The sequence below is a fragment of the Coturnix japonica genome, chromosome 3 (assembly GCF_001577835.2).
Source record: "Coturnix japonica isolate 7356 chromosome 3, Coturnix japonica 2.1, whole genome shotgun sequence".
NCBI lineage: Eukaryota > Metazoa > Chordata > Aves > Galliformes > Phasianidae > Coturnix > Coturnix japonica.
This window is the reverse complement of record NC_029518.1, coordinates 10,697,851-10,724,150: the sequence shown is the minus strand read 5'-3', so window position 1 is coordinate 10,724,150 and position 26,300 is coordinate 10,697,851. Positions and strand designations below refer to the sequence as shown.

The 26,300-nt window shown below is 38.9% G+C and overlaps 1 protein-coding gene across 14 annotated transcripts in view; it reads right to left on the bottom strand.

Annotated features, from left to right (window-relative positions):
- CDC42BPA (CDC42 binding protein kinase alpha) overlaps window positions 1-26,300 on the bottom strand; it is a 141,924-nt gene that overhangs the window by 10,984 nt on the left and 104,640 nt on the right. For 3 of the 14 annotated variants that reach the window (XM_015856960.2, XM_015856962.2, XM_015856967.2), the window contains 15 exons: window positions 23,767-23,805; window positions 20,502-20,621; window positions 19,765-19,845; window positions 18,753-18,858; window positions 17,911-18,047; window positions 17,489-17,628; window positions 16,738-16,819; window positions 15,365-15,581; window positions 14,091-14,153; window positions 12,952-13,545; window positions 10,973-11,070; window positions 10,133-10,217; window positions 8,892-9,015; window positions 8,155-8,272; window positions 1,161-1,346 (listed from right to left, as the gene is read on the bottom strand). In XM_015856960.2, the coding sequence (XP_015712446.1) occupies window positions 1,161-1,346; window positions 8,155-8,272; window positions 8,892-9,015; window positions 10,133-10,217; window positions 10,973-11,070; window positions 12,952-13,545; window positions 14,091-14,153; window positions 15,365-15,581; window positions 16,738-16,819; window positions 17,489-17,628; window positions 17,911-18,047; window positions 18,753-18,858; window positions 19,765-19,845; window positions 20,502-20,621; window positions 23,767-23,805 (2,190 nt within the window). Of the gene's footprint in view, window positions 1-1,160; window positions 1,347-1,486; window positions 1,556-1,597; window positions 3,464-8,154; window positions 8,273-8,891; window positions 9,016-10,132; window positions 10,218-10,972; window positions 11,071-12,951; window positions 13,546-14,090; window positions 14,154-15,364; window positions 15,582-16,737; window positions 16,820-17,488; window positions 17,629-17,910; window positions 18,048-18,752; window positions 18,859-19,764; window positions 19,846-20,501; window positions 20,622-23,766; window positions 23,806-26,300 lie in introns of those variants that run through there. The other 11 variants (XM_015856968.2, XM_015856966.2, XM_015856971.2 and 8 more) reach the window with 9 other exon arrangements.

Sequence of the window (26,300 nt, the reverse complement as noted above, 5' to 3'; positions counted from 1 at the left end):
GCTTGTAAGCTCCCTTCAGGTACTGGAAGGCCACAGTGAGGTCTGACTGGAACCTTCATTTCCCCAGACTGCAAAAGCCCAGCTCCCTCAGCCTGTCTTAGGAGAGGTTCTCCAGCCCTCTGAGCAACTCTGTGGCCTACTATGGACATACTCCAATAGCTCCATGTCCTTCCTGCACTGAGGGCGCCAGGCCTGGCCACAACACTGCAGGTGTGACCTCACGAGGGCAGAGCAGAGGGAACAATTGCCCCCCTGACCCTGCTGGCCACCCTTCTTTATACACATCTACATCACAAAGCAGTCATGATCTATCTGTAAATCTGTTCCAAAGCAGAACTGCAGGCCACAGCACAGAACACAATTACAGTGCAGCAGAAGCTACACGTGGGCTTGTTTTAGTGTGGCCTGTATTACCACAGGATATAGCAACCTCACGTAAGTCAGGCCACGATACACAATAACAAGAAAAAAGAAAGCATCACTTCCATCCCTCAGATTTTACTTTCGAACCAGAAGGACACTTACAGCACAGTATCTTACCTCAGTCTCTGTTAAAACTACCAGGACAAAGAGGATTTATACGAACAATTGTCCACTATCTTTAATTTCTGATCTTCCTGCTGGTACGTATTCCAACTTTCTCTTAACTGAACCTAGAAACCAGCTAGGCACAATCTGCATCTCTTTCCATCTGCGTACAGTACCATGTAACATTACTGCATTCCTGCTATTTCATTGTAAACAAAAAGTTTGAAATTTTGATCCAACAGAGACAGACACAGAATCCTTTTCCTAACACAACCTGATACACAGCATCCTGTCTCTGCCACTGACTGCTGGAGATGTATGCCGTGAAAAACAAACATTATCCAGACTTCCCACAAACTTCCTGGTGACTAAAAATGCTGTTTTCATAGCAAAAGGTTCAGCCCAAGTAAGCATTATTTTTTTCTTTTTAAAGCCATGAAGTATCTGTTATTTAGCTCATCAGAGCTGCTGAAAGACCACAGCCAGCAGCAGAAGACCAATCAGCTGTGATAGAAGAAAGCGAACAGGCGAAGGAAACCACTTTCCAAGGGTTTTTCTCCCATGTTAATAGCCAGGCAAAAGGAAAACCACACAGTGTTAGTAGAGTGAACACCTGACCCAGCCATCCATACCCTCTGAGTCATAAAGTTTGGAGTACCCAGGGCAGAGCGCGGAGGCGGGGAAAATGCAGTGTTTATGGAATCGTAAGAGAGGAATTTTTCAGCTGAATTAACAGTCATGTGGTAGATGTGTTCAAAGTTGCTCGGAGAGGAGATCAGACGGGAGTGATGATGAGGGAATTGATAAGGGGAACGCTGCTATCAAAGACAACAGAGAGAGAAAGCAATGAAGGATGGTTGTACAGGTTACACCAGCAACAGCAGTCTGCAAGAGCAGTCAAACACCGACGGACAGCTGAACAGCAGCCCTGCTCACTCGTCAGCACGCGGGTTCTTACATTGTCACCCCCAGTCCTCTGAGCACCTTCCTTACATGGTACCACATGGGCCTGCCGCCCTTGCTGTTGCTAAAACATTAAAAACAAATAAAACTTTTAACTCATTGGGAATCGATTCTAATATTTATTATAATTTGTATTTCAAAGAGCACCACAGTTGTAGAAGGTGCTTTACAGACAGTTGAGAAGCAATCAGTTCCCTGCCTTGAGGAGCTTACAATCTAAAATAGACATAACACAAAGGAAGGTGAACACGGGTGAGATGGAGTGGGGAGAAAAAAGATGAGAATACACAACAGTTAAAGACTATAAGAGATTTCCTTCCGTTTTTCATGCATTTTAGCTGTTCCATTAAAATTAAGTATCACCCGTACAACAAACACAGAGTATTTCTAACGGGGGTGAACAGTGTTTCAACAGGATAGGGACACAGACTGGGTGGGAAGGTGAACTGGTTAGTCAGACAACAGGGACAATTTACTCTGTTGTAGACAGACAACACAAGGCCTACATCCTTCTGTGTGACCACTGAGCCTTACAGTGCTTTAGCGAGGTGTTCAGACTTTGTTCCGCCATCTGCTTGCTGCAGAAGTGTATGCCCTTATCTGATAAGGTGCAAAAGTGCTGGGAAATTCAAATGTTTTTAACAGGTAAACCGAGCTATGTGCTCCCAAAGTGCGACATAAAAGGAGGAGAAAAGTAACCCTGCAGATTAAACAGCAACAATTTCTGATTGATCTCTACAGAATGTGCTGACGCAAGTGCTCTCGTTATTAAAACTCCCGTAAATCTTGATTTGACACAAGTGTTTCAGGGCTTGATCTCACTCCCTGTGCCATCTGCACACTTCCAGCAGGCCAGCCTGATGTGTGGATGGTGCCCAAAGGCCACCAGCAAATCAAAACACCAGTTCTAATTTTCCCTTCCCTTTGTGCAACTGATTTTATCACCTTAAAAGAAACAGATCTGGGTACCATTTGAAATGTTAGGACTTAAAAACAAACAAACAAACAAAACAACATGGCAGAAATTCAGCTTACCCCTCTACTAAACCTAAGGCACTACTTTTTGTATGTGGAACATATTGAAGTTTGAAAGAACATTAAATAACATTCCAATACATATTAGCAAACATTATTGTTATTGTTCTTCATTTCCCTCAGCTGGTAAAATCCAACTTTGTTGTTGTTTTTTTTAAACGCACAGGTATTATGAGGCTTTGCATGTTAAATGAAACATCAATTACCACATTATGGCATGTAAGACGTAATACACATTAGGTTGTCATTAAAAAGTTTAGCAGCATCTAAATATGAGTACTAGAACCCACCATTCCAATAATGGTCCATGAAAGCAGACTTTGCCGAGTCACCTGCTACCAAGAGAACCAGCAGCAAAGCCAGCTACATTCTTAAAAGCCAATAAGGGAGAAAAGGGAGAGTCTAAAATCGCAAGCTGAAAAGCAGAGGGTAGGCCAACTGCAGACCATGAGGATATTTAGCCAGCATTCATGAATGTGAAGAAGCCACAATATGGCAACATTTTAAAAACAATCCTTGGAACTGTCTCCATGGACTCTGCCATTAGATGCATGCATGCGGCTCCCACTTTCTTTAAAGAATACCAAATATATATTTACTCTGAAAGTTTCTCACTTGAAACAAGCAAAGCTTCACACATAATCTGTAATGGAAGTATAATGGCTCATGTATGATGAGATCAAACTGAAGCATAATGATCAAATATAATGGCAGTTGAGACTAGCTGTTGTATGTAAAATACTCAGGCATGCAGAATATGAAAGCAAAATCAATCCTGTAAATCTGATGTGCACAGAGAGGTGGTCTGTGCTGCAGTTAGTGCAGTTCCAGATTTCAGATCTTCACTACAAAGGAGCATCCACGATAAAGTGGCTTCAAGGGACAAGAGGGCAGAAGGGAGGCCAGACTGTACGGCCAGTTAATTGGTGACAGGCTGCTAGGGAAGAAAAACACGTACAGAAATAAGTTTGGGGATATACTAACACGAACCATTCTAAATTGTACACAGCAAAACAGTGACCCCAATTGAGTATCCATGTCAACAGAATAGAAATCCGCATTGATTACAGTTCTGCAAATAGCAATTAAGAATTTCTAGTTTCTGCTATGCTGTAGCCCACATCCTTGCTTGCCAAAGCCAGGCACTTAAGTAATTGCTAGCGATGAAGAAAAGAAGGATGCAAAGTTGTCTGATAGCCTCTAATACATTCTCCTTTAAATGTGATCTCATTCTGAGCCTTGTGCGTGTCCAAACACAGGACTATGCTGAAGACAAGAGTGTCCATCACAGAGAGACCATGGGACCAGGTGAATAGGCTGCAATTTGCCATAAACACATCTCACTGCTCGTGTCACGTGCCTGTTGTGTACCAGCACTTCAGAGGCAACACACAGAGAAAGCGACTTTTCTCCTTTTGAGTGGCTGCAAGGACATTCACATGCAGACAGACATGCTGTGCATATGGAGGCATCTGTTTTGTATACAGCACATCAAACAGACAGTAATCGTTTTAAACTCTCCATTTATCTGATTTTCAGTTTGTTCCTTTACAATTCACATTAAGCTCTCTAAAGTTGATCTTCAAAAACACTAAGGACAGCAGTAAGCTGCCAGCCAGCAAACTCTTGTTGGCCCTGCATCCAGTGTGCCCTCCTGGTACACTGCAGCCTGCCATGCAAGAGCTGCTGCTACCACTTTTAATGCCATGCTCTGTTTGATTCTAGGCAATCTCTCTGAAAAAGGTATGAAAGGCAGGTTAGTGGGACTTGCAGAGACAAGCTCTGATTGGATTCACTTCATGTATACATATACACTATATCAATGCTATATATGTATATATATACACACTATATATACACATGCACACTATGTATATAATGTGTATCATAAACCAAAATAAATACATGAAAATTTAAATTGTCATTTGGTTCAGAGAGTTCACCCGTGGGTTCTAGATAGGCTGTTAGTTTGTGACAATATCATTCAGTGCAGAGATTAAAATATCCATTTACTTTCAAACCCTATTAATAAGGACCTTTCTGCCTACATAAGACTATACTGAATTCCATGAACAAGTGAACAAATTCCTATCAGCAGATCCAGCCAAATCTGAAATTGCTTGAATAAGTCAAGAAGAAACAGCACGTAAAAAGGCTTGGTTCATCATTTTCATTCACTTTCTTCATTCTATAAACAACACTGACTAAAATAGTTGGATGGTGGCCATTTGAGAAAGCCACTGACATTGCACTACTTGTTCCCCCTAGTGGCGGCACCCTTCCAATTACTTCCTCATTGCCTTTGGGCAAACAAAACAAAGCATTCCCAAAGTAAAATGCTGCAGTTTTTCCCACATATCTTTAAGGACAAATACCTTTTCTTCTGAAAAATTACCTCCTATTTAATACATAAAGAAGATTCTCTGGCTTCAAATTAACCACGCACGCTAAGAAACACACAAAAAAGTCTCTTTGCCATTTGGGACAAGGCCTGAATCTACTGAAATAATTTTATATGATTGAAAAGAAACTGTTGTACAGATGAGCTGTACATAAAACTGGATGAGTATTCTATAACCTCACGTACTGACCTTCCAGAGAATATCCTATATCCATCCTCGCTTTTTATTCTAATTTTTTGTCTTTCAAATAAAACATTCAACTCAAAATATAATGTCAGCTGCAAACACAGCTCCTTGTCCTCCATTTTCATGCCAGAGAAAACAAAGGAGGCAGCTCGGATCAGACTAAGCCGAGACTCAGTCCAGTCAAACACCTTACAGGAAACTGGTAGAAAAGAGATTAGATTTTGACAGAATTCCTTTTTCCTATCTCATGTTACACTTTCAAGTTCACCTGCTTCTAAGTCCTATGGCTGGTGCTATACTGGAAGGAATACAAACAATGATACTGCAAGGAGCTACTGGGATAACAGACATCAAATCTGCTTCACCTGCAGTGACTTCTCCAAGCATCAAGACTACTTGTAACTTTTCAATAGCAACTTTAGGAAGAAGATGTAGCAGTTGAATGAGTGCAGAAGCCAATTCTATACTGTTAGCATTTTCTATTGTCTTCTCATTAATATTAAGCATAGAAAGCAGCTCCTAAGTTTCTTGTAAAACATCATGCTGATGGGTAATAAGCAAAGTGCCAGTTGTATCCCCAAACGCGACCTCTGACCCAATACAAGACTTGTGTAACTGGAAAGAATTTAAAGCCAAAAGCCATTCAGTGATGACACAGCTGAGGAAATATTAATCCAGGTGAGTATCTGGAAGACCTCTGTCTATTGGAAACGTTATTCCTTATTTTACAGTTGACAGATTTGGGCAATGTTTTGATTAAGAATCTTCTTGGCTTTTGATTCTCATAAACTTTCAACGACTGTGTGAAATATGACATCTTCTGCCCTACCTTTAGCAGTAGTAGTTTATTTTCTTTGCTAAGGAAAAGCCAGAACTATTTGAAGGAACCCAGCAGAAAAGGAAGAGTTAAAAAGAAGTCTGAATTTGCATCTCACCCTGAAGCAAATGATCATTACTTGTTAAACGTAGCATACAAATATACACAACCAGGTGAGATAAACAATCAGCTAACTTCCCTTGGATTTGTCTTTTCTAGAAGCAGCCTTTTCCTTCTCATTTTTAGATCATTTATAAATGCACACATATACACAAAATACTGCTCAGTGCTCAACTGAATTGAGTCTTATTGGCTCTTCTAAGCGTCCCTCGAGAGATTTTAAGGAAATCTTTTCCTTTCCCTGTCTATCCTCATACAAACAAAAGCTAGTGCCAAAAGGGTTCATGCACTAAATGAAGATCTTATAGTATAGTGTAACATAAAGCATAGTTTTTTGCAAAAGTGAGATAAAACAAGAACCCGCAAACCAGAAGTTAAGCTCCTAAGCCCATGAACTACTGCAGCTGCAAGGTGTCTGTTCCAGTCTTATTGTAATTTCTGTTTATTTTTTCAGATTGTGAAAAGGCCTCCTACTTCTTGCCTTGACTCCAAGCAACAGTGATGAGCATTTTAGACAGCACTGCTGTAATGACTGCAGAATGGCTTAGATTAGAGGGGACCTTAAATATCCTCTAGTTCTAACCCCAGCCATGGGCAGGGCTGCCCAGGGCCCATCCAACCTGGCACTGAGAGCCTCCAGGGATGGGGCACCACAGCTCTGGGCAGCTGTGCCAGGGTCTCACTGCACTCTGAGTTAGGAATTTCTGCCTAACATTTAACCTAAATCTTTTATCTTAAAATCATACTCCCTTGTCCTTTCACTGTCAGATGGTGTAAAAAGTCAATCTCTTACTGTTTGTAAGCTCCCTTCAAGTACTGGAAGGCCACACTGCGGTCTCACTGGAACCTTCATTTCTCCAGGCTGAACAAGTCCAACTCCATTAATCTTTCCTCTCAGGAGAGGTGCTCCAGCCCTCTGATTATCTCCTCTAGACCTGCTGCAACAGCTCCACATCCTTCCCGTACTGTGGTAGCCCCAAGCTTGGACACAGTACTCCAGGTGTAGCCACACAAGGGCAGAGCAGAGGGGGACACTTCCCTTTCCTCTCCACTCCGGCCACCCCACTTTTGATGCAGCCCAGGACACTGTTAGACTTTTAGGTTTGTCCACCAGAATGCTCAGGTCCTTCTCCACAGGGCTGCTCTCAAGGAGCTCTTTTCCTAGTCTTTTCCATTTGGCCTTGTTAAACCTCATTAGATTCTCATGTGCTCATTTTTTAGCTTGTTCAGGTCTCTCTCGTTGGCATCCCTCCCTTCCATGTAGTCAATGAATATGCTATGTGCTATGTCTTACAGAGGTACTCATATCATCTATTAGTATCATATAATCTGATCTTTCTCACAGAGTTCATTATTGTGTCCTGAATCACATCTCTTATGAATAAATTTAGAAAGCAATACAGAACACACAAACAAGATGCTCAACATAGCTAGAAGTAAGCTGTAAGATAAGATCCTAATATTCACACATAGCTCAGCAAAAACTACACTAACTTCCAGGTGAGTATTTCCTAAATAAGGCTGTGTGGAAACAAACATACGTGCGCACTATGATTAGTATTCAAGTAAGAAGTTCTGTTTCACTGATACTAATTAATTTGGAAAGGAGATGAAAAAATAGCATCTTATTCATAGAAAGAAATTTGGTTACAATACACTGTTAAAATCCCACAGTTTCACTGTCTCAGGAGGAGACGCTGGAAAGAGAGAAGCTAAATTGGATGAGAAGAAAGGAATTGAACTTACGTTAATATAGTTTGTGAAGAAAGGAATTTCTCTTTCAATTTCAATACAGAATCCTGGCATAAATCCTCTTAATTTTGTACCTTCTTATGTGTTAGAAAAACTATAATCAGCACTGAGAGACTGATCTGCCTTAAGACCCAGCAGACATTAGCCATTCCCTCCTTCACCCTCAAGTGTCATCCTCTTCATTCAATCACTAAAACCTGAGCATGTTTCACTTTATTTACCTAGTTACATTGCCACTGATATGAAACAGATCAAACACTCTCAACATACACCCACAATTGCAGTTGTTGGTCTTTTTCTTTTTTGCAGCCTGTTGACGTCACTTTCTCTCACATATACTTCTGCACTTACCATTGGAAGGTCTTTGAGAATCTGAATACCATCTCCAGGACCCATATGTGCTATGTGGTTAAAATTAGTTGGGTTAGAAATTAATTTATTTCTCATTTCTGGATCGCGTAGCATCTCCCTGGAAGAGAAAATACTATTCAGGAATGATGTTCAAGGTGAAAACAGCTATTTCAAAACAGCTAAAGCTTTGATTATCAGCTATTTTAAATGGAAATTAACTATTTAGCCATTTTAACAGTAATAAACTCTTGCTATCAACACTGGTATGGACAGAATTTCACCTTGAAGAGAGAGCTATGGCCCAGAACAAATGAATGCTGTTTTGCAGGCTAACAGCCCATATACCCAACAGCTACCATTAAGAATATGCAAATATTGTGAGCTGATAATAAACTCTGTAAGATGAGCAAGAGCAGAACTTGTAATGCTGTATTATATATGATAATATGTCGCGATGCACCTTATATATTGCACCCCTATACTGTATGTAGAAACATGCATTCCAAACTACATCTGTTTCAGATCATTTGAATCAATGAAATTATGTGTACAGACGGTGCGCACCCATTTACAAACCGGTAATAAACAGAAATTATACAGAGGATTAACATGCTACTAAAGACACAGAAACACCTGAATGAGCATTCCAGAAAGTAGCAAGTTAAGTAATACATTGGCATCAGTCACTGTCCTTCAGGGATGCGTGTACAGAAGGCAAGTACAGGTTAAACACTGACCTCCTCTGCTGCATCCTCTCTTCTTCTGGTACTCTGAATGAATAGCGGCGCTTGTTGTTGATGTTTCGAACCATTTGCTTCCGGCTGTTATCTGATGTTTCAGGGACCACCAGTTCATCACCCTCTGGAATCAATACGAAAATGATCCAGTGGGCCACTTCATTAGGCACACAAGGAATAAGAATCTAAAGACATTTTCTCTGCTTTTGCTAGTGCAGCACGCCACCCATTTCCCACAAAACCTGAATAAATGCTTCTTGATTTAGGAGTTTTCTTGGTCATTTATTACTCTGTTATACAAAAGCAGACTTAACACACCTTCACATGCTAGTTGCCAGAACCATATTTTCTCAAAATAGCATAGATTACCTTTATCTTCCCTTTACAAGGAAAACATTCTTGAAAAATCTCTGCAGTATGAAAAATACTTTGACACATTAACAAGCCTACAATGTGTCTTCCCACAGTGAGGAACCGAGAGCCTGGAAACATTTAGGTGGGCAGGAAAGGATCTCAGTCCTTTCCCTCAAACTTTTTTTGGCAGCCTTCAGTGAAAGTCACTAAAAGCCCTGTTCTGCCAGTCACCTGGAATCTCAGTGCAATATCCCCTTTCATTCATTTCCTCAAATATTTGAACTCTGATATTTTTTGCTGCAACTCTGGGAAGAAGAAAGATTTTTATTCCATATGTGTAGGTCTGGCAAGGCATCTTCATTCTGTGTGAATGCTGCAACTGCTTCATCTTCTTTTATATATATGAAGACTAAGGTTAAATTTAGTATGCTTGAACAAAGGCCAAAAAGACCTGTAACGTAAGTTCACTTATAAATCTGACACCGTGGAACACAATCATATATGGCCCTAATTAGAAGTTAAGAATATATAAATCTACACTTTTCTTGATCATTGGGAAAGGCTTCTGTAGGTCAAGTATAGTATTAATTTCTATCCAGCACTGCCAAGGTAACTATTAATCCTTAAACTATGAAGGCACAGGTAAGTGTCATTTTGGCATTTAATAGCAGATCTGTGGGATAAACTCATCATTCTCCTACTTCCAGACTTTTAGAAGTTTTCTTTGCATATTTAGAAGGGGAAGAAAAAACACCCAAATCATACTGTCTCCCTGTCAGACAAATGCATCATTACAACTACTGCAGAACCTATAAGCACGGCTTTCTCCCAAAATGCTCTTTCTAAACAAAAACTTTCATGTTGAAAATCAGCTCCTCTTTACTTACCTGCCATTTTGTTTTTGAAATATATTAATCTAACTGTCTCCAAACCTAAAAGGTTGAGTGATCCTTCTGTATTCAAGGGTCGTACCTGAAGCAAGTAAAATCAGCATATTAGTAATTCGTATTTATATAGCACATCTTCTTCTAAAAGCTCCAAGGAGCAATATAAACTTCATAAAGGCAGTACTGTTATAAAATCAAGCAGAGAGCAGAACAGTCTAATTGGCCAGAGTAAAGTTTGCTTCAAAGAAGAGAGGCTGGAGGAAGAAGTGTTTTCCTCTCTCATGACACATGCGTGCTCTCAGAAGTAACAGTTGTGAGTCATTAAATCTTCAAAGCTGAGGTAAGGGCAATTTTAGATTTTAAGCTCCTGTTTGTAGATCTAGAACAGAGTGTTGCCTAAAACTGCCTTTAAAGACACAGGCTTAAGACCATTTCTACCAGCATTTGTACATACATTTCCATAAGAAGCCTACTTTGTGTAACAGTATAGTTTTATCTAAGACATGCACAAACCACTAAGCTGTGCCTTTAGTTTGTGTTAGTATCATTCAAATGCCTCTTGAACACAGATGAGGCATGAACTACTTTGGCTAAGAAGCCTGCTTCAGCTGTAAGACCTCCTAAATACCCAGGTAGTGCCAAGTCTTCAAAAACTGCTTCCATTTGAAAAGTGATATAAACCTGTCAGAATTCTGGCTGTAATACTTCTTTTAATTCAATTACATTTAAAGCAAGCAGTTTTAATGACAACCTCTAATGCCCTTACAAACAGTATGACAGTAACAAAGAAATATCAAAGTGTAGTCAGATTCTTCAACTGATATCAAAACAGCAAGTTACCTTTTTGAGAGGAATAGTCTGAATCCACTCCATGGAGTTCACGTCAAAGATATCAATTGCATTTTCGCTATACACAGAGAGGTATGGTGCATTGTAACCTGAGACAGAATGGTATATTGTCACACACTTTTAGACAGGGTTGATGATACACAACTTGTTAGGGTCAGACCACATTACTACTACTAAGAAACAAACACATGAAACAAACCACAATCCAGAAACCTTGGCTTAAAAAATATGTTATAACAAAAAAAAAAATAATAAAAAAATCATTCAATTCACTGCAAAAGCAAACCAGCACCAACAAAAATACTAAAACCTTATGAAGATTTTTCTTTTAACTCTGTAGAACCAAGCTATTTTTACTACATGGGGTTCCAGTTTACAATGCCAAACACTAATGTGGTTCAATGCTTTTTTCCTCTAAAAAGTCTATTTTTAAGAGTTTGTATTTAGTACATGATGTGGAAGGAAAATATATTATTGTTATTTAATAACCGTTATTTGATTGAATGAGTTTAGTGAACATCAGTTGGAACTAAGCACTGTGACACAGTGCTCATGTTTCCTTCTAGCTCTTATTCTCTTCTTGTATTTTCCAGACTGTAAAAAGAATTCTATGCTACTCATCTGGCACACGTCCCCAGCATGAAATTTATTCCACTGGGACCAGTAAAGAGAATTCAGTATTTCCATGTCGCCAAAAAGACTGCCATGGTCTGCCAAGAATAACAAAAGCATCAAATTTATGTTTAAATGTAACAGTTCTGCTATAGAATATACCTTTATTCTCAGTTGGAACTAAATCAAATTGCTTTGTTTAAGGCAATGAAAGAACTTCCACAAGTGTCAATGACACAGACACGTTATACGTGTGAAAATACTTGTTTTTTAATCAAATGTAATCTTTTATTTTGTTTCATTCACTCTTTGAGTACTGATATTATAATAGTAATAACTTGAAAAACACAAGTGACATACAGCCTGTAAAAATGGATCCTTTCACATTCAGAAGGGGCTTCACTCAGACCAGGAGAAACATTAATCTCCCCGTGCAGCGCGACTGTAGAGCTGTCACAGTGAAGTAGGAAGGCAGGCTGTCGTAAAAATCAGCCTAAGACTGTGCTCATTTGCAAACAGTCTGAAGACAAATTTGGCTACTCTTCAAATACACTTAGAAAGACAATAAAAAGAGGAAGCAAAGCATTGCACTTTTCTTCTTCCTCTGGCACAACTATAAAGCCCCAGCTTTGTAATAAAAACCATAATAAATACTTAACACCGGTCTTATTGGGAATTGAAATTTAGAAGAATGTTGCCTGTCACATGTTGTGTTTTGGAGAAGAAGAGGGACAGGAGGAAGAGGGGGGAAAAATTAGGAGCTAAATTAAAAAAAAAAAAAAGGCATAGAAAGAGAGAATATGAAAAAGAAACAAGTTGAGAGAACGAAGGAGGAACATAAAAATAAAAGAAAGAAACACAATAAGCAAGACTCAGTGCAATTAGGAGAAACACAAGTTGAACTGCCAGATCCTGATGACATCAAGAAAGTTTGAATCAGAATGCTGAGATAAAGGTGAATCAAATTTCAAGGCTTTAAACAACAACAGTCTAGTTTCAGCAGTAGTGAATGCAAAAAGATCCCAAATAGCCCCTCTAGGACCGAAGGCTTTCAGTTGTTCTACAGTACAGGCCATGAGTTTAGAAATCAGACACTGGGCAACTTACTTCAACATCCAGACCTCTGATCTCTTTTTATGCTATCTACAACTCCATATATATACTACAGAGCTTGCAAAGCTAGAGTAAATTAGATCCAGTTTAAACCCTCTGACAAGTTTTAAAGCTGCTGACACAGAAGCTGAGTCTTCATTTAACTGTTGGGCAATTTTCCTTGTATTTCACTTTCTGTGGGTATTAATAGAAGCAGGGATCTCTTCAGTGTATGACAGCAAATTACAGTGATACAAAGCACTTACAGCAAGATGATGGAGTTGCAGGCCACATCAATTCTTGTTGTCTCGATCTTCGGCCCTGGCAGTCAACGTAAACCCCTACGCTGCTAAAACACAGCAGGTATTCTTTATTTGAGATTTCGACTGCACAGATGGCATCAGTTGGCTGCTGTGAGATAAACGATAGTGTGTGGTCATCTGGATGGAGCAGACTGTATGGGCTGCCTTCTCCATGAAGGGGATTTTTTAAGAACCCTGACTGGTAGCCCACACAAAGGCGCTCACTGAAGACCGACATCCACTGGACGTTCCCCTGGACTTGGATCTCCTTGATCTTTTTGTGACGTGTCTTACTCTGATTTAGTTCATAACAGAGGACCTGCCTTTTCATAGCTACACATAGGCATGTAAGGGCTCCATGGCGCACGTGTCCAGAAACTATCGACTGGCAGCCTTTTGTTTCTGCTAACTTATAAAACTCAGTCTCCCTTCCATCCAGGGCTGTCATAGGGAAAAGTCGCACATGTCGGTTTCGTCCTGAGATTACTGCAATGAGCTGTTCGCTTGGGATAAGCTCAATCTGATGAACCTTCTTATTATCACCAACACGGATGATCTCTAAAATAAAAACACAAACAGAAACATCAAAATTCAAGTATATCATGGTGTAATGTGAACTGATTAAAAACTGTGCATTGGGTAAGCACAAGAAATTCCCTTTATTACTCCTTTTCTTTATTTAAATATACAAGAATAAAAACTTGTGTTTTAATGATACCAAACCTGACAATGGCTGGATAAACTTTGACTCTCGTCAGAAAAAGGGAGAAGCAGATGCTTCAGTAACAAGAAGAATTCATTTTAAAAATAGTCATGCCTCTACACTACTGAATGTGAGGTTTGATTTCCAGCACTAAGGTAGAGGTTACAGTGAAGACCAAGCCAGCCTCCTTACTGAAGTGTGCAGCAGGAGCAGAGGAGGCAAAAGTCACAGATACCCAAAACAGAAAGCACACAGAACAGCTTCTTGATTATCTGCTCTCGCATGGAGTTGCCCAGCTGGTAATAGAGCAAACCAAGTAAAATGAAACTGGGGGATACTGAAAGAGAAAAAACCTTATGAAGTCACTAAGGGAAAATATTATCAGTTTCCAGTCTCTTACCGTCTTTGGTGACATGCACAACAAATAACCCTTCTTCATTCCCCAGTGCTATTCTTTCATGATCTGTGACATTAAAAGAAAGAAAAGGAAAAAGAAAAGGAAAAGGAAAAGGAAAAGGAAAAGGAAAAGGAAAAGGAAAAGGAAAAGGAAAAGGAAAGTATAAAGAAAAGGAAAGTATAAAGGAAAAGGAAATAAAGAAAAGGAAAAGGAAAAGGAAAAGGAACATAGGAAAAGGAAAAGGAAAAGGAAAGGATAAGGAAAGGAAAGGCAAGGCAAGGAAAGGAAAGTCGGAAAAGCGAAAGGAACAGGAAAGGAAAGGAAAGGAAAGGAAAGGAAAGGAAAGGAAAGGAAAGGAAAGGAAAGGAAAGGAAAGGGAAGGAAAGGAAAGGAAAGGAAAGGAAAAGAAAGGAAAGGAAAGGAAAAGAAAGGAAGGGAAGAAGATAAGTTATTTCTGTTTCAAAATACTTTTTCAACCAGTGTGACAACTGTGAGTTTTTTAATATCTTGAAATAAATACAAAGCCCTAAACAGCACATTCAGTCAGCCTCTTTTCCAAGGTAACTAGTGACAGAACGAGAGGGACTGGCCTCCAGTGGCACCAGGGGAGATTCAGTTTGGATATCTGGAACAACTTCTCAGAAAGAAGGCATTGGTCAGGCATTGAACAGGTTGCTCAGGGAAGTGGTGGAGTCACTGACCCTGGGGTGTTTAAGGGAAGGGCAAAAGTAGTACTTCAAGCTGTGGTTTAGAGGGCAATATTGGTGGTAGGTGGATGGCTGGACTACATGATCTTAGAGGTCTTTTCTAGCCTTAATGATTCTATGATCTACCAAAACTAAACAAAACATTAGAAACCAACCCAGTTTTCAAATTCCTGAAAAAAAAACCCGTATTTTCCCGTTTCTCCTGTTAGTAGAACTAACACAAGAAAAATGATTTTAACAAATCGCTTGGACTATTTAAGTATACTACTGACACTGAAATAATTAAAACATCATATTCAAATATCCTGAGTTCAACATAGTTTGTGTGGCTGCATTCAAAATGACTAAGCTCTTTTCCAACTCTCCAGTTCTCTTTGGTCTCAGAAGCAGATTACTGTAAAATCAGTGATTCACACCTATTTTAAGGCTCTAATTTTGCCCATTGAAGGAGTTATCATTACAAAGTAACAAAATAGTAATACCCAACTGTTAGCCAATATAGCTCTTAACTATGAATGTGTGTCTATGGGGGTGTGTATTACAGAGACAGATTTCTGATTCATTTCATACCTATGATTGCTGCTGACTGTGTTGTTTTGATGAGGGGTAAGGTGCTGTCATAAGCTTCTTTGGGAACATAGACTGAGCGGTCTTTGAGTTTGTTCTTCTTCAAGATCCTATGCAATTCATTCAGCACTCCTACCCACTTGCTTTTTTCATTCTCACCGTCTGTTAGAATCAGGATTGAACACTTATTACTGGTTGCAGAGAGTTGGGAAGCTGTGACCTGAAAAAGTTTTAAATATATATTTTAAATCTTATGCAATAAAATACTTCATCCTGATCATTTATACAAGGATAACAAATACATTTAGATGCTCTTTCAATTAGCTGTCTGAGTTAAGAATGCAACTAATTCAGCCTTACTTAATAGAAAAACTCTATCACTGAAAAATCTAATGTGAATAACTCAGCAAAATCTGAAAACTTTATTCATTTTCTTAAATGCATTTATACTCATCCTGTAATTTGGATATGCCCACCCTGAATCAGACAGACATCTGGTTATCTCAGTAATTTTATAATGTAGAGCATTTCTTACAAAGCATTCCATACTTTTTTAAAGGGCAATAGCTCTCACTGTTAATTAATGCAAAGAACTGTATATACATAAGAATGATTTATGAACTTTTTCATGTACTTGGTACAACTATAACAGATAAAAGTGAAAGCCACTTTGGGATATTTATCTCCCCTCAGCATGCAGAGCAATTAACAGCCTGAGAGCAGGAAAGTCAAGAAGTGAAATACAATGATACAGTAAAGAAATGATATGGGAATTAATTAGACACCAAAGATTTCTCACTGAAGTCAAATCTTCAATTAAATATCCAGAATAGAAAAAGTTAATAATGGCAAAATCCTCTGACACCGTGTAGTTGACAAACTTCTATGAATATGTTACGCTGGATTTCTGTAATAACTACCTGATGAGGGATTTTTCAGAGATCCAGTGCTTATATACAAAGAATTAATAAAAAATCAAGGCTCCAGGAGTAATTCAACAAATCAAACTGAGAAGCAAAAAGCAACTCTGGGAAATGAAAATGTAGAAAATCAGGAACAAAATTATTCCAAATGATGAACAGAAAAGCTCATAAAACACAGGTCTTAATGAGAAGACTAGAAGAAAATAAAACCTATGTAAAATAGAGATGGGTGCTTGTCTAAATCTATCAGTGTTATTTTTACCACAAAGAATGTACGATATGTATGGATATAAATGCAGAGATTTATGCATTGCTGCAGCCATGAATACCACACAGCCAGAACATACAGAAGTTGTTAAACATTAGTAAGCACTCTGTGAATGCACACTGCACATCACAGACTAAAATCCTGTCCCTCTGGGTTAATAAGAAGTTCAAGACATACATACTTACTCTAAAGATACAGGGGATATCTTTTCGATTTGCATGGATGACATCCGAAGCCAAGACAGAACTCACTGAGAATTCTTCATCCCTTGTGGAGACCATAGACATTATAGCAAAGAATTAAACAGAGTCAAATCTGTATGTTTGCTGTTTTGTTGTGATTTTTTTATTAGCTTAATTTCCATAGTGCTGATAACCTTAACTTGTTAAGGGCACAACAAGATAGTACTGAGATCTAATTTCCAAAGTTACCACAACTTTCCCCTTTATCTGCAGATGGGTCTCACAAATGCATTGCTACATAACTAATTCCTGGTATATGTCTATAGAAAAAAGCCTTCTCCAAATACTTGTTTTTGTGTCTGTTTAAATTTAAAACTTTTCAAAAAACAAACTATAAAGAAGACACAGAAGTAAGAACATCCTTCCAAGTATTTCATAAAAATCCAAACACCCCAGAAGTTTTAATGTATCCAATTACAGCTTACATGTCCCCAGTGACACCAGTAATACTTCAATAATGCTGAAGATGAACAAGATACAAATCCTGCATAAAATTTATACTAATTTTAACCACAGAGGTTAGTCTGTCCTCAAAAACTCTATCCAACCTGAAAAGAACAGAATTCTCTTCTTTACTCATTCCAGATCTTCTATGCAGCTCAGGAGATGAAATGTAGTACATGAAGTAGTTATGAAGGCTGAATTGCCACCCCCCGCTCCCACAGCAAGCTCCCACTCAGCACAAAAAGCTTACCTCATGTCTATGACCTGACTCACAACCACGCTTGGTTGGGATGCTTTTCCTTCTGCTATATCATACAGGAAGAGTTTAAAATCACAGATTACTGCCAGTGCTCTCTGCCAACCTTTCTTTACACCAGCTGGTTTTGGAACCTAAAGCAAAATAAATTCTGATCACCTATCTGTAACTCTGTGTGCAATCAAAGATCAAACTGAATACAAAAATCACAGGACTATAGGTTGGGAAGGACCTTAAAAACCATCGATATCCTGCTCCTGCTGTGGGCAGGGTTGTCAGCCACTAGATCAGGCTGTCCAGAGCCCCATCCAACCTGGCCTTAAAGGCCTCCTCAAAAATTACAGTTTAATTCCCATCCCAGAAAGCAAAACAATTAACCTAAGTAAGTGTCCCAGTTGTAGCCACCTGATACTTACTCGGACATGTCCTTCATAAGCTGTTCCTATGCCTTTCTGAGGATCTACTCCCAAAGGGCCCTTAGTCTGTTCAGGTGGGATTGGACATACTGCAGGGGCCTTGTCTGCACAGGTCACATGGCAGGAGAATCCACACACTTGTGAGAAGGAAAAGGAACAAATTGATTTAATGGTTATTTCCTGCAGTGCAAAAGCTATGTTAATGATGACAACATAACATTTGTTTCTGCTAACAACCCAATATTTGTACTGAACTTTGCTACACTGAGACAGAAATGTAAGTTTGTGCACGTGGTCTGATGTGATCTGAATTCAGGGTTGTACAGTTTCAGAGCTGCATGGCTAGCGTCTGGTTTCATTCAAGTAAGAAAAAGTAGACTCTCATACTGAAATAATTTCCCTATGATTTTTTTCTTTTTCCAGGCCCATTTCTACTAGTGAACAAAAAGCTGGCAACCCTACTATGCGATGCGTCGTATTCTGTGAATATACAAACCTAGAATAATTCAGTTCTAGAAAGAAACAAAATTGGAACTAAATGTAAAAACTCCCTTACACAATGACCTCACAAAGCAAGGCTACTGGCAGTACACTTAGCCACTGACTGTGGCCCCTTATTGCTATTTCGAATAAATTCAACTAAACTCCAGCAGAAACCAACCAGAATTAGTATTTTACCAGACAACTTGATAATCTTTTATGTGACATATTCAGAGTGTTTGACTTCCACTATTAGAAGATGGCAGTGTATGTATATATTCTGTTATCCAAAATGTGAACAGAAGGCGCCTGCATTATCGTACCACAACATTCATTGTACAATTTGTACCTGCCTTACTTACCTTCACAAGTGCAGCCCTGTCGTATTAAACCAACCATCAGAGATGTGCACTGATTACATTTTGTTGGGGTATTAAATGATTTCACTACAAACTGGTGGGCTTTAGGCTGTGAAACAAACAGAAAAGGTTGTTAGTGCCTGCAATGCTTCTGAAGAACAGTTATTTTGTCACAGATGTAAGGGTGTTTGCTGAAGTGAGATCTGAGCTCAAAACACAGGCTGCAAATACCCTTTATCAAGGCTTGTTACTGGTAACTTAAACCGTCCTCTGTAAACAAAACCATTGAAAATGGACCCTGTCTCAAACCTGAGTTTGCTTCTGCCACAGACAGGAAAGCTAACAAAGTAATCCCATTACACTTGTTATGAGTTGAACATATGTATGTATTTTATCTTCCAAGAGGCATATTTGATACTTTATTTTAAGGAGTGTTGCCTTTCTTCAAGGCAAAATATCCAACTTTATCAGAATTCTCATTTTTATGCCAGAAAGAATAACAGAGTTCAGTTCTTTAGTGCTGGGCACAGACTATTTCAGACTATCCAAATTAAAGGCTAGAATATAGATGAAGTTGATTTTAAAAGAGTTGGGTTTTTTTTGTTGTTCTGAGGAATGCAGAGGATGGCAGTGCTGATGCTGTGATATCAAGGTTAGGTGTCTAGGTAATGTCTTAGTATGATTCATAAAAGACCTCATATAAAAATACAGAAATGTAAACGTAAAAATACTGTTTTTCTAGAAGAACTTTCATAGAAGTAAGAACTAGTAGTGGAAAAAGGACACAACACAGCGTAAATACAAATTAAATGGCTGCATGTGTTTTTGCTGGAATGCCTGCTATAACTTGTCAGCACCACATAACATAAGAATTGGGCTGTTAAATTTTAAGAAAGCAATCAGCTTCCACACTAAGAATCCCTCCAGAGAGCTCTCTCAAGATTGCTGAAGCTGTGGCCCATGAGTGATATTTTTTTCCTTACAGTACAAAACTCATGGACACATGACTGAATACCTTTGGTGCAGAGAGTCCCGATCCAATATACGCTGTCCGCATGGTTGGTGTGTGAATTGATCGAGGAGGATGATCCGTAACCTGAATGTAGTCCCCAAAAGATCAAAACGACATCAAATACACACTATTAAACACTGCTTGAATAAAATAAAGAGATTACAATCTGCCAGCCACTCCATCCCCAGATACACAAGCAAAGAAACCAAACTGACTAACAAAGGGTGGACGCGGGAATACGAATCTCATTTGTTATTAAAAAGATGTGTGATTTTCATTTCTTAAATGTCTGAAAATTGTTTTGCATAATCTCCATTCGATTATTTTCTCACACAAAATAATCAGCGAATTTAATATTGTAAGAGGGAAAGGAGATGCTGTGTTGCATTTGTGGAGTCTTGCCAATATTTTGTATTGGTAAGATTTTCAGCAAGGCTCCATAACATGCTCTTATGAAGTGCAGTATGACATTAACTTTGCACAAATATTTTTGAAGTACTTATAGCTAAGAATACGTTATGAAAAGAGATTATATCTAGTAACTGACTTCACACAGTCCCCATACTTAATCAACTAACCAGATGTAAAATGTCCCCTAAATACAGCTCATGCAGAAGGCTATTTACAAGGTCTTGAACAGTCCCTGCAGAATGCTGAGCTTAGTTCTAAACAAAAAGACTTGCTAGAGCAATTTTCATATGAGTACTCCTTTATCAAAATGAAAAGTCAATTCCCAGTACCTCGATTGGCTCAATTTCACTAGCTGTAGAAGGAGATCTTGATCTTGAATGGAGGTGAGACTTGGTATCTTCATCCCGTGATGGCGTATTGGATAATGTAAAGTTCTCAACTGAATCAATCTAGGAGAATAATTCCAGAGGGGGGAAGAAAGAAAACAACCAAAAAATAAATGAAAGACATCACTAAAATAGAATTCTTGACTCTTACCAAAATAAGATAAGGAAGCAGTAGAATTCCTAAGAGAGAACTGAGAGAGAAAAATTCAGTTTTAAGCAACTTCTTAATCAAGCTACAAAATCACAACAAAAATTACTGTGAATACATTATGGCTTTGGATGAGAGGTGAGCACATGCATAAGAACTGCTAGTTCAAGGGCCTGATAAATACTCAAGGAGATTTGTTTCAACACTTTTAAAGGATGAACATTTCCTATCTGCACCTTTTTTTTTTTTGTCAGTCAGTAAGAGAGATCTGCTAGGAGTGAATTCCCATATAGCCTATGAAAATCATTGCAACTGTATTTAGAATAAAATTAGGAGAAAAGGTAGAGCAAATAATGCATCTCCTTAAATCAGTGCTTCACAGAGAATTGAGGTTTTTAGTCCTCCATCTGAACTACAGAAAAAGGAATATAACTTTATTAGGAATATTGTTTCTTCAGTGGGTTGTCTCCTGGACTTTAATATACAATAGAACTATGCCAAACACAGAATTATATGGGACAGCACAGTACGCATGTTCCCCTGAAAGTAATGCCTCCTATTTCTTTCCACGGAAGCCACAACAGATACAAAGAGCACAGTAACGCTATTTGACAGAGCAAAAGCTCAGCTACAAAAGATTCCTTTTCAGCAGCCACCACCATGAGCTCTGCATTTTCACCAGCAACGCACAAGACCCTGCAAGCCATCCTTGTGAAAATCTGCACTGGCAGAGGTGACTGTCACTGTCACTGCCACCAAATGCCACAGCCTCATCGTGCTCACATCCATGGCTGGGCCTCCATTAGCATTCAGCAAGCACTGATGAATGTCAAAGGGTGCCATTTTTTTTCTGCATGGTGGAATTCGAGGGCACTCCCTTTGTTCCATGCGCACTTCCATGTCAGATGCTGATTTGTCAGACTGCCTGTCTGCTGACATCTGTTGCAGAGAAGCAAAATGTAACAGAATACTGGTGGGAACGTTCAACCTCTGCTGCCATCCCACCAGCATCTCCTATGACATGGTTGGCCAGCATAATAAAATAGGAGACATTACTTTTGGAGCATCCCTCGTATGAGTATGATTTGATGTCCTATATAACAAGTCATCTTCAAGAGAATGCAAAATTCTTCACTGAAAATATGACAACTCCGCATTAAAGGTTTCTTTGTTAGTTTCAAATTGAAGTGAGATGAGGATGCTTTTCTCTCCTACTAATAAAACTAAAAGCTGGAGGCCTAGAGATGGCTCTACTACTTGTTGGACTTTCCCGGAGCAACATCATCAACTGTTCCTCATTGCTAAGGCTTTGGCTGGTTTGTACACAGAATAAAAACTACATCAACCTTTACAGAATATATTTGAATATTCCAATTATTTTTTTCTGCTCATTTCTCCCAATATCAGAAGCACTTACACCTTAAAGTTGTCAATCCCCAGACACACTGAGTTGTTTTAATTAAACTCTTTTTTTAGATAAAACCTAAATATGTGATAATGAGATATGCACTTAAAGACTATTTAACCTCAAAAAAATCTTGCTACTTCTTCACAGCCTAATTTAAAAAATAAACCCAATGAGTAACCACAGGAAAATTTTTCATAGCAAGAAGCAGATGTTCCTTGTTCTGTAATGCTAAGCTCAGAGATCATTATCTAACATTACATAAACATTTCCACATACTCAGAAGGTTCTCGCTTAAAAGTAGTATCTGCATACCAAAGAATTTTCATGGTGTCTCTTAAAAAATTTGGTACGAGGATAATATAAATGATGGAACTGCTGTGGAATGTCCTACAAAGCCTTTGTGGTGCAAAAACTACTGCTGAACTAGTTACAACTCTATTTTTACATTGCTTACGAACTTTAAAAGCCCACAAAATAGACAGAACCTGATCTACCATTACTGAATTTGAAGGGAATTTAACCACCAACTTCACTGTAGAAGCAGAGCCCTTAGCTGTATTGCAGCAGTAATCTTCAGGTTCCTTACTTCAAGGAGAAGAAAGTATAGAAGGCAACTGAACTCAGCTCAAGTAACTGGATCATATTAACATCACTAAAATTAGTTTTAAACTAAGCCACTAGATTAGGAAAGCAACATTTCAGATTGAACTGTAATAGCCTTGCTGGCTTCCACCACTCTGTGTCTGGAAGTCTACAGAGTGTCACCTGTGAAGGCCTCAGCCAAAGTTGGCCACTGTGCAAACACATCTGAACTGGAGCCAGAGCGGGCAAAAACAAGCTGCTACTGTGAGCTTGCCCCGAACACAGAGATGAGGGCTTTGATCTACATAGGTAAGGTAACTATCGGAGCTGTGTGTATCATTGTTTATTGAAAATTCATTATAAATGCTTTCTATGCTTTCCTGTTCCTATTATCTTCTATACATAAAAGAATCAAAAGAAGCAAAATGAGTTCCAAATGGGCACAGCATACCTAGTACCAAAGCAGTCCGACAAAGCTTGGATAACACCATGTTTCAAATTCCACTCTGTTTTTTGGAACATCATAGAGTTTTCCAGCTTAACAGACTGCAACACATACAATTCCGTTTTCCTTGTATGAATTTTTCCCGTCCTATTCAACATTCAGTTGAATCATTCATCCCTCTTCCTCTTTATCTCTGTGCTATTTTCAATGACTTGCTATGGCAGGCCTCCTGAATGCCACAATTTATCTTCTGTAGGAAATTCCTACAGTCCTACACACACCCTCGTCAAACAGGCCCTCATTTGGCACATGCTCATCCTGCTTATTTGACATCTCTCATCCTGCAGCAACCTGAGCTGTTCTCACAATGAACTTCCACACTGAAATGAGAAAGTAGACAAAGCTACAATGATATTCTGCTCATAAAATATTACCAAATCAAATTATCCAAAAGCTTTTAGTCCAGGGCTGTAAAACAACAAAAAGCACAGCAGCAGCAGCAGCAGCAGCAGCAGCAGCAAAGAGCAGCAGCAGCACAAGACATGCAGACGATCCATACATTAAACGAAGGCATGTACACGACAGGCAAAAATAAAGGGCCACATAGAGTAAGACAGCCTCTTACACGTCTGCCTTTGTTAGCTGGAATACAGGAAGGAGAGCACTTTAACAAAGAAAGGAGGAGAATATGTTACAAAACCAAACAGTGACACAGCTCAATATTCAGTTCTGCATGTTTCTAGTTGTAGTTTTTAGACAAACAGAGACATGTTCATTTTTAAAAGCATTTTCAAAACAGTATTCTGGGGCAACAAGAGGAATGAAACATCACAGAGGAACAGTCATTATAAAGTTTGAAGCTTTACACTGGACAGTAACAGTGAAACTGTAGACTGTATTACACCAAAGAGGCACGATTTGAGGTCAGTATATCTCTGTGTTGAGATCAAGATAAATAAGGCAATCTCTGGGAGGTGTGATATATCCAATTTAAAGCATTACTAAGGACTATTCTAAACTTAATTATGAATGTGCAGGTACAGTCAGGGCACTCCACTGGACTATTTAAAAATGAAAACTGAGAACATGACTTATTCGGCTCTTATTTACAAAGCCAAGATTTGTTTAGTTCAACTAAAGCCCATAGGAAGATTTAAGAAAGCTATTTTTAATTCATAATGTGTTACAACAGGAGAAAAATAATCTTTTACGACTAGTGGGGGAAAAAAAAAGATTTTACCAAGGGAAAATGGAATTCCATTTTAATGTTACTAAGTAATCACTGACTCGACTTTAAATAAAACAACATGATTGCTTCAATTAGCTGGCGAGACACGCAAAGATCAACCTGTATAACAAATACAAGAAGCTCAAAACCCACTGCTCAACAATGCCATTATCAGACACTTCTGGGGAACACAGACTCCAGACCTACATGGCGTTACCAACAGCCTGCAACATACAAGGCAACAGGGGTGAAGACTAAGAAAGTACAGCAGTCACTGAGTGTGACTCTCCCCAGAACATGAAACCACGGACAGCAAAACCTATTCCTACTCTTTTTCACACTCTCTCACATGCACAGCAGAAACAAGGGTAATTTCTGGACACAATAGCTTCTGCAACCATGAAGATTTCAGCACTAGTTCTGTAGAACTGACCGAGTATTGAGGATTTAAGGAGGAATAGCTGGAAGCAGCAGTGACTGTTACTTGGAGTACTGAGCTACATGTTTTCTTGCTTGGCATCTGCAGGCTACAGACAGTGAGATATCTGTTTTTTAATTCTCTCCAGAGGAAACGCACAGCTATTGTTTTCCTCACTGACACAATTAGCATTTAAATGCAGTAATTCTCAGTGTGATAAACAATTACACTACTTGGACAGCAGACACAGAATATGTTACCCACCCTAATAAATGTCAGATACAATCAGCCAGCCAAAATCAGCGCTGTTTACACCCTGTCATTTTGTGATGAAGCACAGAGGGTAGAGAAACAATACAGGCTGTTGTTAATATTTGCTTTGGGATCCTGATTACAGAAGAGGCTATCCTGAGAAGCATCCTACATTGAGTCTAACCTAAGGACTTCTAATTCTTTCCTGGACTTAATTTAAGGAACCCGTCCACTTCTCAGGTATGACTGAGCATAGGTCTAACTCTCCTTGAGATGATACAGGAAACATCTCCATTCAAGGTAACTACAGTCAAAAAGATACACTGAAAAGGGAATTGAAGTCATATCCAGTAAATAGGCTGCTTTTCTTTTATTTGGGGGGAGAAGAAGAGAATCAGGATGAAGATAGTGGACAGAGGGGGGAGGAGCCCCTCATTTTCAGTTCAGCCAAATATACGGATACTGAACCTACTTAATTAGCTGAGACATAAAAAACATTCATCTTGAGAACTGAAGCTAGGTATTAAGAATCCATGAATGAATCAAATAATCATGCAAGTAAAGAAAGATGCAAAATTGACTTTAAACTCTGGTTCTGGAGTTTCACCAGAAGACTTGTGAAAAAGCATTCTGCCTCTCTGTTAGCAAGGTTAGCCCCTATAGTGCAACCCAGAAATGTACTGCTGCCCACAGCAACTGAGAAAAAAAACAGCTGTTGGGCTCAACTTGAAGATACAGCATCAGAAGTTTGATTCTGTGTGTGTTAGATCATCCAGATGCAACGTTATATACATTAATACCTGGAGTAGTTCCAAAAATAAAAGCTGGGTACCAAACGATTTCATCTGACTGTGTGTGCTCCAGTCCCTCCATCAATCATTGCAAGAGAGTAATTGATACTTCATTTAGAAGTACCTTTGTATGAAAGAGCCTGCTGACACAAGGTGTTCCTAATGTTATGGCAACATAGAAAATGCTTCCTTGATCCAGTAAAGGATATAAAAATTCATTTATTATCCATTCAACAAGACAGGAAGCTACACTTGTAATATTTTTGGTACACTAAAATTCCAATGGTACGAGCAAGACAAAGTTTTCTATATGCTATGCAAAAATGAGGACAAAAATCCGCTTCTGCAGAATGTACAAATGTACATTCACAATTCAACTATGGTATATACTTAATTTACACATAAAAACACCTAGACAAACAGGGTTCTTTCAGAGTTGGTAAAATGAAATGCAATCAGTAGAATAGATG